Genomic DNA, 17,724 nt, shown 5'->3' on the forward strand with positions numbered 1-17,724 from the left:
GGGAGGGAAAAAATGACCCAATTCTTCGTCTCAAACTTTACATTTTTTGAACGGCCATCTAATCGAGGGAACGTCAAACTCGCGTTAAACTTGAAACAATCGTTTCCTTTCTGTCAAAACCAAATAACCGTGCCAATTTTATTCTATCCTGTATATAATCACACGTGTCTACGTATTTTGCCGATATTTCTGTTAAAAAAGAAAATAAATAAACAGTCGCATGTACGACGGAAATGTCGCGAAAGAAATAAAACGAGAAACTTTCAATAATCCTTGGGGATCGATTAAAAGTGGAGATGGATAGGTTTTACTAGTTATTTAATAAATAAACATTTATAAATATTTGTCAAATATTTTATGTTATAGAAATAGTATTTCCATAGTTTGAGCAATATTTTTCTCTAATATCATATATTATGTTAATCACATTTTATATAACAAAATTTAATATTTTATTTAATATTTTCATAACTTGGCAAAATTATCCAACTATGGATAAATCTTTCTTTTAATTTAACAAACATTCGTTTTCTAAATATTTTACTTTGATGTGATATTTTCTTAAATATAATTCAATTAATATTTTACTTTAATTATATTTTACTTTAAACGGTTGTTTCTCAGATAGTTTATTTAAATAATATCCGCGTGACAATAATCGAACAAGAAAAATGATTGTTTCAATTAATTGATAAAAGGTGACAAGACACTAGCGGAAAAAGAAAAAATTGAAAGGACCTTCGCTAGACGTGTATAGAGCTTTCAAATTGTTGAATCTATGATTAGACAGGGTGCCCCATAGAATTGTCACGTGTATTTTCTGAATTGAAAAAAAGGAAATAAAAAAAAACTGAGATAAAAATCTAAAAATAGAAGCTACTCTTTTCGCTAGTGCAGCTATGTATGGGCTTTTTACAGTTGCACTATTTTTTTTTTTTTTTTTTTGGATCATAAATTTTGCGTATAAAGGTATTGCAGTGAGATGATAGAAAAGTGGGATATTTTGTGGGATTACATAGCTTTTATTTGCTAGGTCATTATTTATTTAAACTACTGAAAATCTGTTCAAATTTCTTCCAAACTAGTTGCATGAACTTCATTGAACAAACGTAAATAAAGTAAGTGGTCATACAAATCAGACACGCAAAAGGGAATTCTATAATTTAAAAAATTACAAAAATTATATTGCATATTAATATAATATAACGAAATCAAATGTATAATACGCACACACACAAAAAGAAGAAGAAGAAGAAGAAAATTAAACTACCTAGTAACGAGCTAACAATAACAACTGATATAGGGACACTGCAGGCTCTTGAATCATCGTAACGATCGTACGACTGCATTAAAAATTGGAGCAAGCCTTGCAACTTTACCCAAGAATCTCTCCATTCCGCAGAACAAGAAAGGAAAGGAACGAAAAAGGAAAAAACGAAACGAAGAGAAGAAGAAATTATCGTGTTGGAAAGCAATAGAAATTATTTCATTTATACAGCTCTACAGAGGCTAAATTAATCCCTGAAGTGTGGTAAATTCAGAAAAAAAAGCGAAGGGAAAAAATGCTTCCGAAAGTATAATTTTTTCTCGTTGAATGAAAATATGCGGAATTCCGTGGCAACGTGCCAGAGGAACAACTATCGTGTCCTCCATAAGGCCGTTTGCATGAAGCTGCGCTGTTAAGTACACGACGCTAACGCTGGATATCGAGTTTCAGGTGATTCTTCGCTTGCTTTTTCGTGGCTCGTTTCTGAGAAACTTTTTCGCGAAAACAACGGATACGAGTTTCGGAACGAAATCGTAGTTAGCAGCAGAATTCATTAGCGAGTCGCTATCCACGTTCAATCGTCTGTGACGAAAGTGAATTAAACTTGTGGATTGGAACCACGGATTATCGAGAACCCGTCATCTTAATCGACAGAAAATTATTCGAACGCCCAAGAAGCAGAATGCTTATCGTCCTTTTCGTCCGAGTGGTAAAACGAAAAAGTTACTAGATTCCTTCGTAACTTCCGATAATATTCCCTAGACGCGTGTACGGAGCCCTTTGGGCGCAGAAATTCCTTCGAGAACTTGAACGCGACGCAGCAGAATATTCCGCGGTTATTTGTGGTTGGTCGTGGTGAATAACTTGGCGTGACACGTGACTAGTTGGAAATCTATTCCAAGGATTCTCTGAACCTCATTACGCTTAACCTATTAAGAACCCATGACGCGTTAACGCAGCAGTTCACTTCTAATTTATTCTTGATTTATGCAGTTGCTAAATTCCAACGATTACGACAATTTATCCAGTGTCTTTCCATAGTGAAAATTCCAAAGGTTAACATGTAAGTCTTCATCTCCAAAGAAAATTTAATATTTTTCCCATAGAGAAACGCCTCAGGGTTAGTTACGACCAACATTCAACAAAGGTTAGATAGAAGAAACTGTAAAGGTTATGGTCTTAATTTTTGACTCTATAATAGCAAAACTACGAACGCGTATAAACATCTGATTAAAGGAAATTGGTAATTTTTGAATGGCTGACACGAGAAAAAAATTCCAAAGGTTAGGATTGGCAATCGTGTTGGCAATTAAGTGATTGCGGATTTTCTCATTAGGCGGTATTGACAAAATCCGCAATCACTTAGTTGCCAACCCGGAGGAACTTTCCAATCTCTTTTCCATGAACAACGCCTCAACATCTCCCATAAATCATTTGTGCAGCGATAGTTACGACCAAGGTTCACCATTTTGTGGCTGCTATTCGGTCAAACGCCATTTTTCTCGAGCACCCTATACGGCCAGCGTATAGAAGCTTGGACAGTCTGTCGATTCGTTCGTTCCTTCGCGCGAAAATGGATATCGACAGCAGCTACGCTGTCATCCGCACTGTCATCCGGAGTTATGTGCCCGGTTTGACGAGCGCACCTGCGCCGGACGGCGAAACGATTTCCCATTGGCGTTTCAGCGAAACGTTATTAATTCGTCGACCCGTCGCATCGAATGGTTAGTGTGACGTATGAAATGAGATCTTTTCATCGACGACTCAGCCGGTAAGGCAGGTTCCTATCGTACGGTCAATTGAACTCTAGGGATTTTCGAGATAGCTCGATTTTGAATTGGCTACATTATTTTCTATAGATGCACATTCTTCGATTAGTTTTCTGAGCACAGTTTCCGATAGTTGAAATAAAAGATTGACGTGTGAGAATTTCTGACGGTTGACAATCAAATGCTGATACTTACTATGAGACTAGAGTTTGGACATTGTACCATCGGTCAAGAGCATTTCCATCGTAAATGGGAAATTAGCGATGACAAGAGAAATGATGGAATCTCAAATTGAGATCATGTATAACTTAGATTTGGGTTAGATTTGTATTTGGGTTTCGTGATAAATTTAAAAGGAAACTAAATCCAACAGGGTCTAGATCGTTCACAGTCTACGTTTAGGTTAGTTTGGATTTTGTCAGATTAGACGGAAAATGAAGAACAGTTTGTTCTGGTTCCTTCGGTACAATCCGAAACAAAGCTCACTCGTTGAAAAAGCTCTGGCAAAAATATAAAATCTCATGTACCGATGATGCTATCCGTCACAAACGTGTGTCAAACTAGGTCGCCGTGTTCCCAAGAAAAAGCAATGTGTCATCGCATACTACTAGCAACAGTTCCCATGTTTGGAAAAAGATCGTAAAAACAGAGCAGCTCTCGAGAGAGAAAACGAAATTTCGAGAAGAGTGTGATGCAAGACCATTCGATGCAGCCCCTCAATTATCGTCGTTGCGAGCTCTTCAGTTTCCTCCGCATAGACAATTCTACTTTTCCCTTTTCCTCCACGTAGTCGACGAACCATGTTTTGTTTCGGCGAAATAATGCCCGAACAATAAACAGAACGATAAAGCCAGTTGATTCGGTTTTGCTTTCGTTCGTTTTCCTAGTTAGTGGACGTTGCCAGTGAAACGGGTCGCATAGACGTCACCAAGGGTATCGTTGAAAAGAATCATTGTCATTTGTCTGTTAATGTTCCCCTCTACGTTCCTCGTCTTTATGATCCTCGTTTCTGTTCGCTTCTGGTGACTTTTTGTTGTTCCCTCGTTTCGTTTGTTTCATCCAATTGGAAAGCTGCCATTTTCAGACCTGACCTTTAAGTCAGAATGGATAGATCGTGGATAGATTGTGGGCTATTGTTGATCGACAATGGTTCCGGTGGAAGTTCGTTTGAAACTCTGTTTTCTCACGTGCTTCTACTGTGAAAATTAAAACACGTATCCAAAATGTATTCATCTGATTGAAGAATTTCTTGTCAGGAAGAATTTCACTTAGAATTTCCTTCTACTTTGCGCGATCTCAGCTTTCTTATAAAATTTGCTAACATCGAAGTATTCCAATGTTTAGAGTAAGTTGCCAACTATTCGGAAGTTGTGCTCGAATCGACGTTATAAAATTCTACTACAGCTTCTATCCGTTCTTCAGCTGACAAGCATCAAGTTATTTCATTTCTCGTTTCACTTAGAATTCCACTTATTTTATTTCACTTGGAATATTAAATCCTCTATATTAATCCTTTGTTCCATACGTTAGATTCCCGGGCCGAATTCGCTTCTTGACCTGGAACCTTTAAACATAAATGGGATCTAATCCAAATCTGACTCAAGCCTTCCTTTATTCCCCACAACTTCGCTACAATCGAGATTGAAACTTCCAAAGAACCAGAATTCTGTACGGTATTAAGACTTCACAGCTTTCTGGGGTCCACCCTATAATTGAGTTCTTATTCACTTCTTAACCGGAATTTATAATAACTCAAAGCCCATTCAGATTCTTCCTTGTTTCACGTGACTGCTCACCGTAGTTGTAAAATCTCTGAGAATCGGGACAACGAAGGGTGCGAGGTTCGCTTGGTCCTTTTAAAATCGTTACAGGACTACTGACACAAAAATCTGGCCCGAGCCTATTCTCATGAACCATCTTCCCAACTTCCTGTCCAATTCAGCTTATTCTCTTGGAATCAGAAGCTAATTCCTACATGCGAGAATATTCACGATTCCATTTACCATAGCGACTGGTAATCCCTATTGGTCGATGCAATTCACCAAAATCAATTATCAATTCGTCGACGTCTCCTCGACAGCCAGGCTCTCACAGAAGCCTTCGGACCAGAGTTGGCCAAAATTTGTAATTCGTAATTGTTCCTAGAAATCTTGCATATTTCGTGGGCTCTTGTAAACTCGGATGATTTATTTGTAAAATACGCGGATAAAGATCTGGGATCTTCGAGAATCCTAAAAATCTTCCGAAAGTCAAGAAAAGCCTTGTGTCAGTTCTAGCCTTCATCCTCGACTGTTGTCATTCGATTAAGTATGAGCTTTGGTCAACAGTTCCAAACTATTTAATTTGTATTTCATAAAAATGACTAACAATTGTTGCTCCGTAGGATACAAAGTACAATATAAAGGGAGATACTCAAGAATTCAGCGAGGCACTCAAGAATCCACTGACCTGAGCGAAAATCCTCAGTGTCCCATTGATATCAATTAGGAGCTAATATACCAGATGCAAGCTGCGATGTCTAATTTCTGAGAGATTAGTGGGACTATTGGACGAAGGTATCTGATTGTCGACGATCTATCGTTAAAACCTCCCCGTAGGTTAGATATCTAGCTAGTTAGAGCAGAGACCGCGGTGGCCAGGCCTCTCGATATCGTCGACAAGCGAATTCCAATCAGAAGGCAATCAGCGGTAGCGCAGGGTATGCGTCGGTTTGCGTTAAACTTCAGTCAGAATGCCTGCGACGTAATCAGAAATGACACGCTGTCACAGTGAACAGACACACTAAGCTTGCAATATCGAACGATCACCGACCAGCCAGGGCCACCGTTCGATTCCCGTGTCACCTCTGTCTCCAATCCACCGTGTCTTTCTGACGTGCAATCTCATCGGCTGACGAGTACCTATGACAAGCGAACCATTGCTACGAGAATTTGCTATCCATCTAAGCGAGACTCGTGAATCAATCTTGTCAGATTGAAACTGTTCAAGAAAGCCATACGGTGCCCACAGTCTTGCCAATGTTTGTCTACCAGTGTAGCTGTAGATATTTTTCTCATCATCGAACGTGTTCTTGGTGAAAAAATAATGCGATATGGGTATGCTTCTATCGATTGGATGATTTTAATAGACGTTTTTCACTGAATAATATAAAATAAAATGAACTGTGAAAGGAGGTAAAAATGGGAAGGATTTGTTAAGACTGAAGATGGATAGTCGATGAAGAAGTGAAATTGATAGGACACAGATAACAGTGTTAATATTATGATAAGTAATAGTTTTATAATTACAGAGAGGGTGAACAAACAATTTAGCGCAAACAATTTTGTTAACGTGATTAACTGACAATTTTAAATTGAACTTGGAAACTGCTGCTATCTGAAAGATGAGCAACTTGTCATATTCTTCCTCCGTAGCCTTCTATTTGATAAGTATACTTATCTTGGAATATCATCCAAAGAGAATATATTTCCTAGCTTGTTAATTCTTCCTAGCTATTATTAGCATATTCTGATTCACTGAGAATCACAGAAATCTCGTAGAAAACACTTTTGTACAATTTTAGTTATAATATTATTCTCTTATATTCCTCACTTATTACAGTAGAAAAATAATATTGTGTGTTAAAATATACTTAAAAGCCTGCATGGGATGTAAAGACATTCGGTTCTATCATTTTTCTTTGCTATTCCATGAAAGGTAACCACTGTTTGACCATAAACTGCTTGTTCCACTGACGTGGCCACCTGTCGACCGAAGGGGCGAGCTGTTCTACTGATTGATCCACTTGTCCGACCATACGCGACCCTATTCTACTAATCCCCGTCGCTTGTCCGATTCTAATCGATTTTTTCCCCTTGTATCGGCCACGAACATCACTGTGGATTATCAATTGATCGACCAAACGAACCAGAAAACCATTTAAACCGTGCTTCGTTGAATTCTAATCACTTTTGCCAGCTTCCCAAAGCATTGTCGTCCTAATGTTATTTGAATTATCATCATTCATGGCATTGCGGAGTCAACGGTTCGAATTCTATACGTAAGTGTATTGTTAACGTAAATTGTTTCATCGTTTCGGCTTGTCACAGATGTTTACGACGCGTTGAGCGGGAAGGTCGCGCGAGTGATTGACCCATTTCACTGGCGAATGCGAAAGTTGCCGCCTCTCGTCGATTTCCATTAGCTGACTTACGCTGTTCGCTTCTAGTCCGCCTGTTTGCACCTCCCAACACTTTTCAGCAGCTGCTTTTATTCTTTTTTTTTTCGCGTTTCGACCAGCTCGAAATTTTTCTGACAATTTTTTATTCGAAATTTTCATAAAATTTATTGTTAGCGTTATTGTTATTGCTGCTATGTATGGTTTTTCATTGGCAGGATAGCGTTACAATTTTGGTTCGTGAATTTTAATAAAATTTCAGAGAACACAATATTATTTTTATCATTGTCACGTGACTCTGCTTGCGTTTAGGCAAATTCGATTTTCCATGAACTAAATAAAGAGAGCTTAATTGGGTCCAGATGAAGCGAACGATCGTCCAGATTAACATTTAGTTAAAATTTTTCTTCTTCCTGCCTGATGGACAAATTAAAGTTAATAATATTTGTGAGAAATAAACTTTATATAAACTAATTATTTTTTTCACGAAAAAATTCCCAGATATTTTCCATACAATTCTATATATGACAGCCAAATTTTAGACCAAAATCCCTTGCACTTTTTCTAAAAGAAAATCCCAGATTTTCCAACTCTCCGAAATGCCACGTGAAAAGATTTCCGCTCGATCGAACAGCCTCCAATTTAATAAACTTTCACAATTTCGCTGTAAAACAATAATTAATCAACACTCGAATTCTATTTTCCGCCTGATAAACTAATTCCACCCTTTAATAGTTTCAGAAAGAGTATTAGGTGTCTGACTGGCGTTTCATAAATCTCACAGCTATTTTCCACTCTATTATCCCTCTTTGGAATTCTATCCGCTTAAAAAAACAAGCTCTTAATTAACTTGGCTACACGGTTTCGAAATGTTACACCAGTTCAATTAAGAGTAAATTTCGTTCCGTTCGCGGACGTGTTAATAATCTGGCTAACGAACTCGACACGATCCGAGGGATTAAAATTGCAACAAAGCTCGCGTTCAAGTGCTCGTAGTCTTATTACATCGTTGAACAGAAGCAGGCGGTGAACGCAGACAAACAAGTCAAAGTGTCACACACCAACGTGGATAGTAACATCTGTTTGTTGAAAGAATAATTAAAAACATTGTCCAAGAAGAAAAAGTAGTTTCTTTCGTGAAATATTTTCGCTTGAATATAAAGATCAGTGAAGAGAAATATCGTGAATTATAATAAATTGTTTCTTGCAGTGGAACAATTTTCATATTTGATGCTTTGATGAATAATTTTACATTGTTCAAAGTATCTTCTTATTTCTTTTTTTTATTTTAATATAGGTTGTTAGAACTTTGTATAGAAACTTAATTTATTTTTTAGTTTTCTTAAAGGCATCCTGTCTTTAAATTTGGAAGAATATTTTTTCCTTTTTTTGCAGTGATATAATTTTCATATTTAATGCTCTGATAAATAATTTTACATTGTTCAAAGTATCTTCTTATTTCTTTTTTTATTTTAATATAGGTTGTTAGAATCTTTTATAGAAACTTAATTTATTTTTTAGTTTTCTTAAAGGCATCCTGTCTTTAAATTTGTAAGAATATTGTTTCTTTTTTTGCAATGGAATAATTTTCATATTTGATGCTCCGATAAATAATTTCACATTTTTCAAAGTATCTTCTTATTTCTTTTTTTTTTTAAATATAGGTTGTTAGAATCTTTTATAGAAACTTAATTTATTTTTTAGTATTCTTAAAGGCATCCTGTCTTTAAATTTGGAAGAATATTTTTTCCTTTTTTTGCAGTGATATAATTTTCATATTTGATGCTCTGATAAATAATTTTACATTTTTCAAAGTATCTTCTTATGTCTTTTTTTATTTTAATATAGGTTGTTAGAACTTTGTATAGAAACTTAATTTATTTTTTAGTTTTCTTAAAGGCATCCTGTCTTTAAATTTGGAAGAATATTTTTTCCTTTTTTTGCAGTGATATAATTTTCATATTTGATGCTCTGATAAATAATTTCACATTGTTCAAAGTATCTTCTTCTTTCCTTTTTTTAAATATAGGTTGTTAGAATTTTTTATGGAAACAATTTATTTTTTAGTTCTATTAAGGACATCCTGTCTTGACATTTGGAAGATTATTTTTTCTTTTATTTTTTTTTCAGTGGAATAATTTTCATATTTGATGCTCTGATAAATAATTTTACATTGTTCAAAGTATCTTCTTATTTTTTTTTTTTAATATAGAATCTTTTACAGAAACATAATTTATTTTGTAGTTTTTTTTAAGGTATCCTGTCTTTAAATTTGTAAGAATATTGTTTCTTTTTTTGCAATGGAATAATTTTCACATTTGATGCTCTGATAAATAATTTTACATTGTTCAAAGTATCTTCTTATTTTTGTTTCTTTTTTTAAATATAGAATCTTTTATAGAAACCTAATTTATTTTTTAGTTTTTTTTAAGGACATCCTGTCTCTAAATTTGGAAGAGTATTGTTTCTTTTATTTTTCTCCTTTTTTGTTTTTCGTATACATACATTGTTATCTAAATATCGTACAATTAAATATGGAGAATTTCGTAACAATTTGCGTTGTTTATCGTGTGTAATAATCAACAGTAAACATGGCAACAATTTCATGAAATTCTACTCCCTGTAATTCCAAACAACTTAGACAAGGTTTCGTCTGTATACTCGAACAATTATGCTAGGAAGCAGTTGGAATTCATGACAGACACACGGTATGCCACTCCGTAGACTAATTTAATTATTAGCTTGGCAAATATGAGACGTGTCTCTCGAATTTGAATTTGTCTGGCTAATGCCATACATGAAATTTCATTCTGCTAATAAATTATTATCATCTGCATTAACATGAGCTACAACATATAAATGTGCAAGATATTCTTTTTCAAAATTTATTTTATAGAAGAAGTACTTTTTTTTTCTTTTTTGGATTTTTCGAAGTTGGAGTTGCTGTAATTTAGAATTCAAAATTTCTGCAATATGGCACTTGGAATTTTTGAAATTGCGAATCTTAAGTTTCTGAATTATGAAACCTATACTTGCTGGAATTTGAAGTTTCAAACCCTTGGAATCTGTAATTTGGAATTTAGAATGTTGGAAATTTGAAATTCACAGTTTAAAGTTGTCACCTTTCGAATGGTCTTCTCTTTAGAAAAACTAAGTTAACGAAAACTTTGGAAGCTTCTAAAATTTAGAATTTTCCCTTTTAGCATGTTCAAATTTCTAATTCGTGCAAAATAAAATTTTAGAAAATGTTGCTCGAAGGGAAGATTCCGAGAATTTCCCTTTTTGCAATTCCTAGGAGCCGAAAGTTTTCATTCTGTGGAAATTACAAATTCCAGAGGATTTTCATTAAGAGGAAAATTCGAAATTTTCTTTGGGAGGAATATTTCCCTTAAAGAAAAATTCGAGTCAAGAACCATTGATAGTTTCAAATTGTAAAATCATTGACACCATTCGCGTCACTAAATCAGTAGATCAGTAGAAATATAAGTAGCAAATAAATTTCTTATGAAAACAAATAAATATCTTAACAGGTGAAATAGAATCTTCTCTTCGCATAAACATGTTATTTCGCAATGAGATGCGCCATAAGGTTCCATTCACGACGCATGGAAATGGCAACTGGGCGTAGTTAGCTTGACCCTAACATCCTCAACCATAATGGCATCGTCGTTGATTTGTGATATCGATAAATTCTCCTGAACTTAAGTCCAGTACGTGAATACGATTTACCACGCTATGATTTGTAGCCATACGGATTTACGTGGAAGTAATCATGCACATTTGGTCGCTTATGGCTGAAGAAATTTGTTCCGACGGCGTGACACACATTTGTTTCCATGACACCGATTTTGACATTGGCCGCTAATGAACCGTCCGGTTGGTTGGCTCGTTGAATTATGGGTTATCGATGGGATTAAGAAAGTGGCGAATAGCCGTCGAATGTTAATCGATTCGATTGCCGTATGGTCGCTTACGGCAGCGTTTATGTGATTTACTACCTGTACGATTCCACTAAAACCTTCCTCGATGGAATACGAATCTCTCCTTTAGAAATACAGGCGTTGCTCGAGAAATTTGGAAGAAACGTGTGTAGTAAGTTATTTATTAAAAATGGCAGTAAAATAAATTTTTGTTAAACAGTGTGTATTTAGAAGTTAGAAAAAATTAATTTATCCAGGTACCATCAAATATTTCTTTTATGGAAAATGTTTTTATATAGTGCTTTATGGAAACGTATTTTTTAAATATTCCTCTGATGGCGTTTAAGTGTTTCTTAATATCGAATATCTTCATATTTATCCATAAACCAGCAATAAATTTGTTAACAAATCCGTTAGTTTTGTATATTCTTCTATATTTAATTTGCTGGCTTTAAACGATATCCGGACATTTAGAAAAATAACAAAACCGCGATGATAGGAGCAGAAAATGCAATAAGATGTACGGAAAAATAAGAGCCAGGGAATCAGGAGAATTGTCAATTTTTCACTCTTGAAAGACAGCATAAATCACGCTCTTTCAAACCCATTTTGTTTCACGTCGATACGTCGCTCCGTTTTCGAGATATCCAGCTTTAAAGTTTACCATTGATGTGCCGCTAAAATCCCTGAAAGTAAGCTTCACCTTCCACTCCTTCCGGGAAGTGCGTACGCGCGACCTACTGTATAGTAAAAAAACCCGCTGGCTCAGCGCCCTTCAATGGCAACCAGTTGGAGGAGCTTTAGGTCAGTGATGCGGCTGAGTGAGACAGCGCTAGTGTGCAAAAGAGAGGTCAGTGACGCGCGTGACTGAGACAGACGTTGCAGCGCGTGCGAGTGAGACAGACGTTGCAGCGCGTGCGAGTGAGACAGAGACAGATATTGGACGCGTGCGAGTGAGACAGAGACAGATATTGGAGCGCGTGCGAGTGGACAGAGGTTGGGGCGTGTGGAAGTGAGATAACGCTAGCGCTCACCAAAGTGGAAATTCGAAACAAAAGATTTTAATAAAATACAAATTATAAAAAATATAATATATTTCTGACGTGAAATTCCGAATTGTCTATAATTTTTACCAATATGAAATTGTAATTTGAATAATAATAATTGTGCTTGGAATTGGAAAAATATATTTATCGTATAATATAGCATCAATGGACAAAATAGAAATGTAGAATAGAATTTTTGGTAAAATCTTAATAAAACGATGGTGGACACTTTTGGATTAAAATACTATTTTTCATATTTCTTGATACTGTACTTTTTGTATTTTTTTTTAAATATTTTCTCCCAGTACTTTTCTCGTGTCTTTTTCTACAGTGGATTATTCGAACACTATGTTCGTTGGCTTCCATAAAAACGTGTATTCTATGGTATTTTAAATGTAGAATTTTAAAATTGCGCACAGTATCTAATCCATTTTTGGCAATGTAAAAGAGGAGTAGATCGTGTAATTAGAACCCTGATTATAATACAATGTAATTTCTCATATCACGTATATGAATATATAGATAATACAAGTACGTGTAAAATATAAATCTATAATTTCTTATATTTTTGACATTTTTTAAAACATATCATTCAAAATCCATTTCTACCTAATTTCTTTAAAAATATATTCCACATACAATAATTAATTCTTTTTTTTTTTTTAATTTTCCATTTCTACCTTTTATTTCAAATATAATCATCCTTTTTTTCTAGTTTTCTATCTTCTTTTAGTCTCTATTTTGCATTCCAAGTGTACCATGACAATCGATTTTTCTAATTTTCTATTTGGATGTCGTATTTCTAGGGTGAAGAGAATCAGTACGACGTGGATGGCGTGTTCGAGTGTCTCCCCTGTGCTGAGGGTTGCGAGTCCTGCGAGGACGATTCACCGTGTGTGGTATCCTTGAACTGGTTGATGAGAACTGCTATCCTCATCCTGGAATGCTGCGTCATCGCCTGCCTGCCCGCAGTCGCCCTTTTCACTTGGAAGTATGGCAAAGTGAAGGTAAGGAGCCTAAATACTTTTCCACAATCCAAATCCTTTCTTACGCTTTGAATATTTTGCAGAGGCAATTTTCTACTGTCAGCGAAGGCAGGATAATGAAATTCTATAATATCGTTGAAATTTTGATCACATATTGATTCCAAGTTCTTATCGATGGAATAAGTATTCAAAGGAAGATTGTATCTTAGAAAGGATATGGTTACTAACGGTATATATTCTATTATCAGGACTTTTCATTATAAATAGGCTCTAAACTTTTATTTCAATAAGGACGTTAAAGGAGATTGAGGAAATTTTTCATGAAAATGAAAATTAAATTATTGTATTATTATAATGAAATTTCAATAGGAACATTTGTGCTTTTAAAATGGAAATTCATAACCGAAAGTTCTTCAGGCGAATAACAGTTAATGGAAAGTTCTAAATTTCAAACTTTAAATGTGTTTTATAAAATGTTCGGTTAAAATCCAAATACATTTCCATTGTTTGAAACAAGCAATTGATAACAAAATTCTCTGGATAAAGCATAATTGACACAAAAGGGTGTGCAAGCTTTTAAAATGTATCCGAAAATATAGGTAACAAGAAAGCTAATTAATGTAATGACAGACAGAAATCTTAGCATTTGGAAAAACAGATACGTCTACTGCTAATGGAAAAATGCACAGAAATATATAAAATTTTCCAAATTTAGTATTCTCTGCTATTCTGAATAAGAGAAGCAATCTTTTACCTATATTTTTCATTTTTGAAATTAAATTTACACAGATATCACTAAATTCCAAGATTACTATAATACTTTCAACCTACAGCTAAAACAGTTAGCCTGAGTTCCAGATCCTAGCGTATCGTTTTTTTCTTTTTTTCTTTTTTTGCTGCCATGATTCGAACTGCTTCTAAATTCTCTCTGATTAACAACTTCTGAACACCAACTATAGATTTAAAATAATCTAGAATCCCCTTTGATGTCAGTTCCACCTTCTTTCTGCAAGGTCTTTGAAATGGTCTGGGGAGAATCCCATTGGGAGGACCTGTCCACCATCAAAAGGTCCTTTAATCCAAGCCACCTAACTGCCCTAAACGCAGTTGAGGCAACTTCTGTCGAAAGAATCAACTACCAAAGGCTAACCTACCTCCGCTTCGAAATTAATTAACTCAGGTCCAAGCTGCCTTTTCAACGCGATTATCTCAATGCGACTGACTCGTGAATCGATCCTTTATCTGTCCTCAAATGCAGATTATATCTCTGCATTGCAAAGTTGCGGTGTAGTTTACCGTATAAACCAGCATTGTTCTCTGGTTTGTCTATATTTTCTTATCGTTATGTCGTCCACTTTTGTATAAACAATATGTGAAATTGTTAAACGAAATCATTACCGCAAAATATAATTCACCCATTAAATCAGTTTTACGTTTCTTTGTTTTATAAGTAGTGAACATTAATCTTAGAACTTGGAAAAATGCGCGGTGGACAGCGTATAGGTTGCTTGGCTAAGTGTTAATCGAAGAAGGTTCGTGTCTTTTGACAGCTAAGCAAAGAGACGTTTCACTGTTTCATCCCTATCTATGGCCCAAGATTCTGTGGCCTAAGATTCCTATGTCCCAAGATTCTATGATCTAAGATGGCTCAAGATTCTGTGGTCTAGGATTTTTATGTCCCAAGATTCTATGGCCTAAGATTCCTATGTTCCAAGATTCCTATGTCCCAAGATTCCTATGTCCCAAGATTCTATGGCCTAAGATTCCTATGTCCCAAGATTCTATGGCCCAAAATTCTATGGCCCAAGATTCTATGGCCCAAGATTCTATGGCCCAAGATTCTATGGCCCAAGATTCTATGGCCCAAGATTCTATGGCCCAAGATTCTATGGCCCAAGATTCTATGGCCCAAGATTCTATGGCCCAAGATTCTATGGCCCAAGATTCTATGGCCCAAGATTCTATGGCCCAAGATTCTATGGCCCAAGATTCTATGGCCCAAGATTCTATGGCCCAAGATTCTATGGCCCAAGTTTCTATGGCCTAAGATTCCTATGTTCCAAGATTCCTATGTTCCAAGATTCTATGGCCCGAGATTCCTATGTCCCAAGATTCTATGGCCCAAAATTCTATGGCCCAAGATTCTGTGGCCCAAGATTCTATGGCCCAAGATTCTATGGCCCAAGATTCTATGGCCTAAGATTCCTATGTCCCAAGATTCTATGGCCTAAGATTCCTATGTCCCAAGATTCTATGGCCCAAGATTCTATGGCCTTTGATTCCTATGTCCCAAGATTCTATGGCCCAAAATTCTATGGCCCAAGATTCTATGGCCCAAGATTCTATGGCCCAAGATTCTATGGCCCAAGATTCTATGGCCCATGATTCTGTGGCCCAAGATTCTATGGCCCAATATTCTATGGCCCAAGATTCTATGGCCCAAGATTCTATGGCCCCAGATTCTATGGCCTAAGATTACTTGACACGTTCTCTTGTCTTCTTTCATTCTGATACTTGTGCCAACCAATTAGTATCCCAAGTATAGTGTCCCGCGATAATTCTATAAATTTTACTCGAGTGTCATTTTTGAACCTTCTTTCGTCGATTTTCTCTACCTTTTGCTAACCGATTTAGGAAATTATTTGGCAAATAATTAGCAAGATCCCGGCCTAGATCAGAAGAGCCTGGAACAAGAATTTCAGGTGGGACGAACTTGAGGAACAGTTAAGACGGATTTTTCCATATGGAGATGGAAAACGGATCGGGCAATAATCGCGTTGAAATGTTCGACTTTGGCCGTTTTTCCATTCCTGCCTCGATAATCGAAACTCTACGACTAACGAATCCTGTTCTGTTCAATCACCCGGCGTAATTAAAGAGAGAAAAAGGTGGATCTGTAGGACGAGCTGCAAATCGGTGCTACGTTTTCCCAATGGCGTGTCCTTGCAACTATCGTGTACCCTCGATGATTGTTCGTTTGGCGTTCATATTTTCGGAAAATAACGCGTTACCAGACAAGGCAACGTGTTTCCGCTGCCGGAAATTAAAAGCCTGACCTACCCAACGAAAAATAGATCGCCTTTGTTTTTGGTTTGACTAGGATTTTTTAGATGTGGGTACATGGTTGGAAAAATATTTGTTTGTAAACATGCGTGTGATGGAGTTTTTTTGTTCAAAAGCCGTTTCGTGGCATTTGTTATAAAAAAAAAAAGAAGAATAAAATAGAGTGGAATAAGAGAAAAGTGGAAGAACAATTCCGTGAACGTACACTCTGTACATTCTACAGATATTTCCAGCGAAATATCCCAATTCTTCAAGGTGTCTGGATTTTCTTAACGAATTCTATCGATAATTCCGTAAATTCTAAAAGTTCCAGGTTCGTGTCACGATGTTTATCCGTCAACTTGAACGAGAATAACAGCGTTGCTTTCCAATCACGTATCGAGGTTGAGCCATCGCAGGGCTAATAAATTCCCTTTAATTAACCGGAGACGGACCGAAACCTAAACTACGAACTCACTTCCGGCAACTATCGCCTCCAGTTGTTACGGAAATTTATTACACGAATAGCCCAAAGACAGGATTGCTTCTGTCGGTTTCACCAGTTCCTACGTCAAGTCACTGTTGATAAGATTTGCTTGAAGAGATTAAGGATCCTGCTAACATCTAACCGATTTTGTCTAACCGATAACGCTATTATCCATACTATTACACTAAACCATTTATTTCTTTTTTTCTCTTTTCAGGCCAATTCATAGATTCTTGAAGACTAGTCTCATTACTTTTCATTTGTTTTCTCTCTCTCTCTTTTTTTTTTTTAATAGCCAAAAGTATTGGATTGGCAACTAAGTGATTGCGGATTTTGTCATTAAGTAGTATTGACAAAATCCGCAATCACTTAGTTGCCAATCCATAATATGATCTCTGCGATGAGATCAACTGGAACTCTAAATCTTTTTTTCATAAAGTCAATAGAAGACGAATTGTTTGAGGTGGAGGTTTCTACAGACTTGTTACGCGTGTTCCATGGATATGTTTCCAACTTTCAATTTCCCATGGATGCATAAATATCCACGGTTCTAATAATCACGAGAAACTCAAACAGTATTTCATAAGGAAAACCTGTACGATGTACAGTATATGGATGAAACTCGTTGGCCGTGCGTTTGCTCATTGAAAATTTTCATTCCATTCGAGTTGGAGAGAAAAGGGGCAATTCGTCGCTAATAAAAATACGACTGGATTCGAACGAAGGTTAATTCGTTTCTGCTGGCTGGAATTTACGAGTCGTCGTTCGTTTTAGATCCGTCACGCTGCTATGCAATATTCACCGGCCCTTTTTATTCTGTTATACTCGTCCGTTTGTGGCGGCAGTTGAGCCATTTGCCAGATTGCTTAATCAACATGAAACTGGACGCATCGCTGAAGAATTTTTCATTTCCGCGCACGCAGAACAAATAATTTCCTTTTTTTTTCTTTTTTTGTTTTTTACACACCTCGTTTCTGGAACAGGAACGCGTCCATTGGACGATGCACGCGTATGTATTTTATACAATTTTCTACGTGTCCCTCGTAGTTTT

The 17,724-nt window shown here is 36.2% G+C and overlaps 1 protein-coding gene and 1 long non-coding RNA gene across 2 annotated transcripts in view; both read left to right on the forward strand.

The window, feature by feature from the left end:
• LOC139995213 (metabotropic glycine receptor) overlaps positions 1–17,724 on the forward strand; it is a 168,289-nt gene that overhangs the window by 90,336 nt on the left and 60,229 nt on the right. The window contains exon 5 of the mRNA XM_072018449.1: positions 12,965–13,165. Within this exon, the coding sequence (XP_071874550.1) occupies positions 12,965–13,165 (201 nt within the window). The remainder of the gene's footprint in view (positions 1–12,964; positions 13,166–17,724) is intronic.
• Positions 1,252–8,463, forward strand: LOC139995236 (uncharacterized). Its single transcript, XR_011801919.1, has 3 exons — positions 1,252–1,531; positions 1,712–1,976; positions 5,420–8,463. It is a non-coding gene; the product is annotated as an uncharacterized lncRNA (long non-coding RNA).

The sequence above is a fragment of the Bombus fervidus genome, chromosome 15 (genome assembly GCF_041682495.2).
Source record: "Bombus fervidus isolate BK054 chromosome 15, iyBomFerv1, whole genome shotgun sequence".
Taxonomy (NCBI): domain Eukaryota; kingdom Metazoa; phylum Arthropoda; class Insecta; order Hymenoptera; family Apidae; genus Bombus; species Bombus fervidus.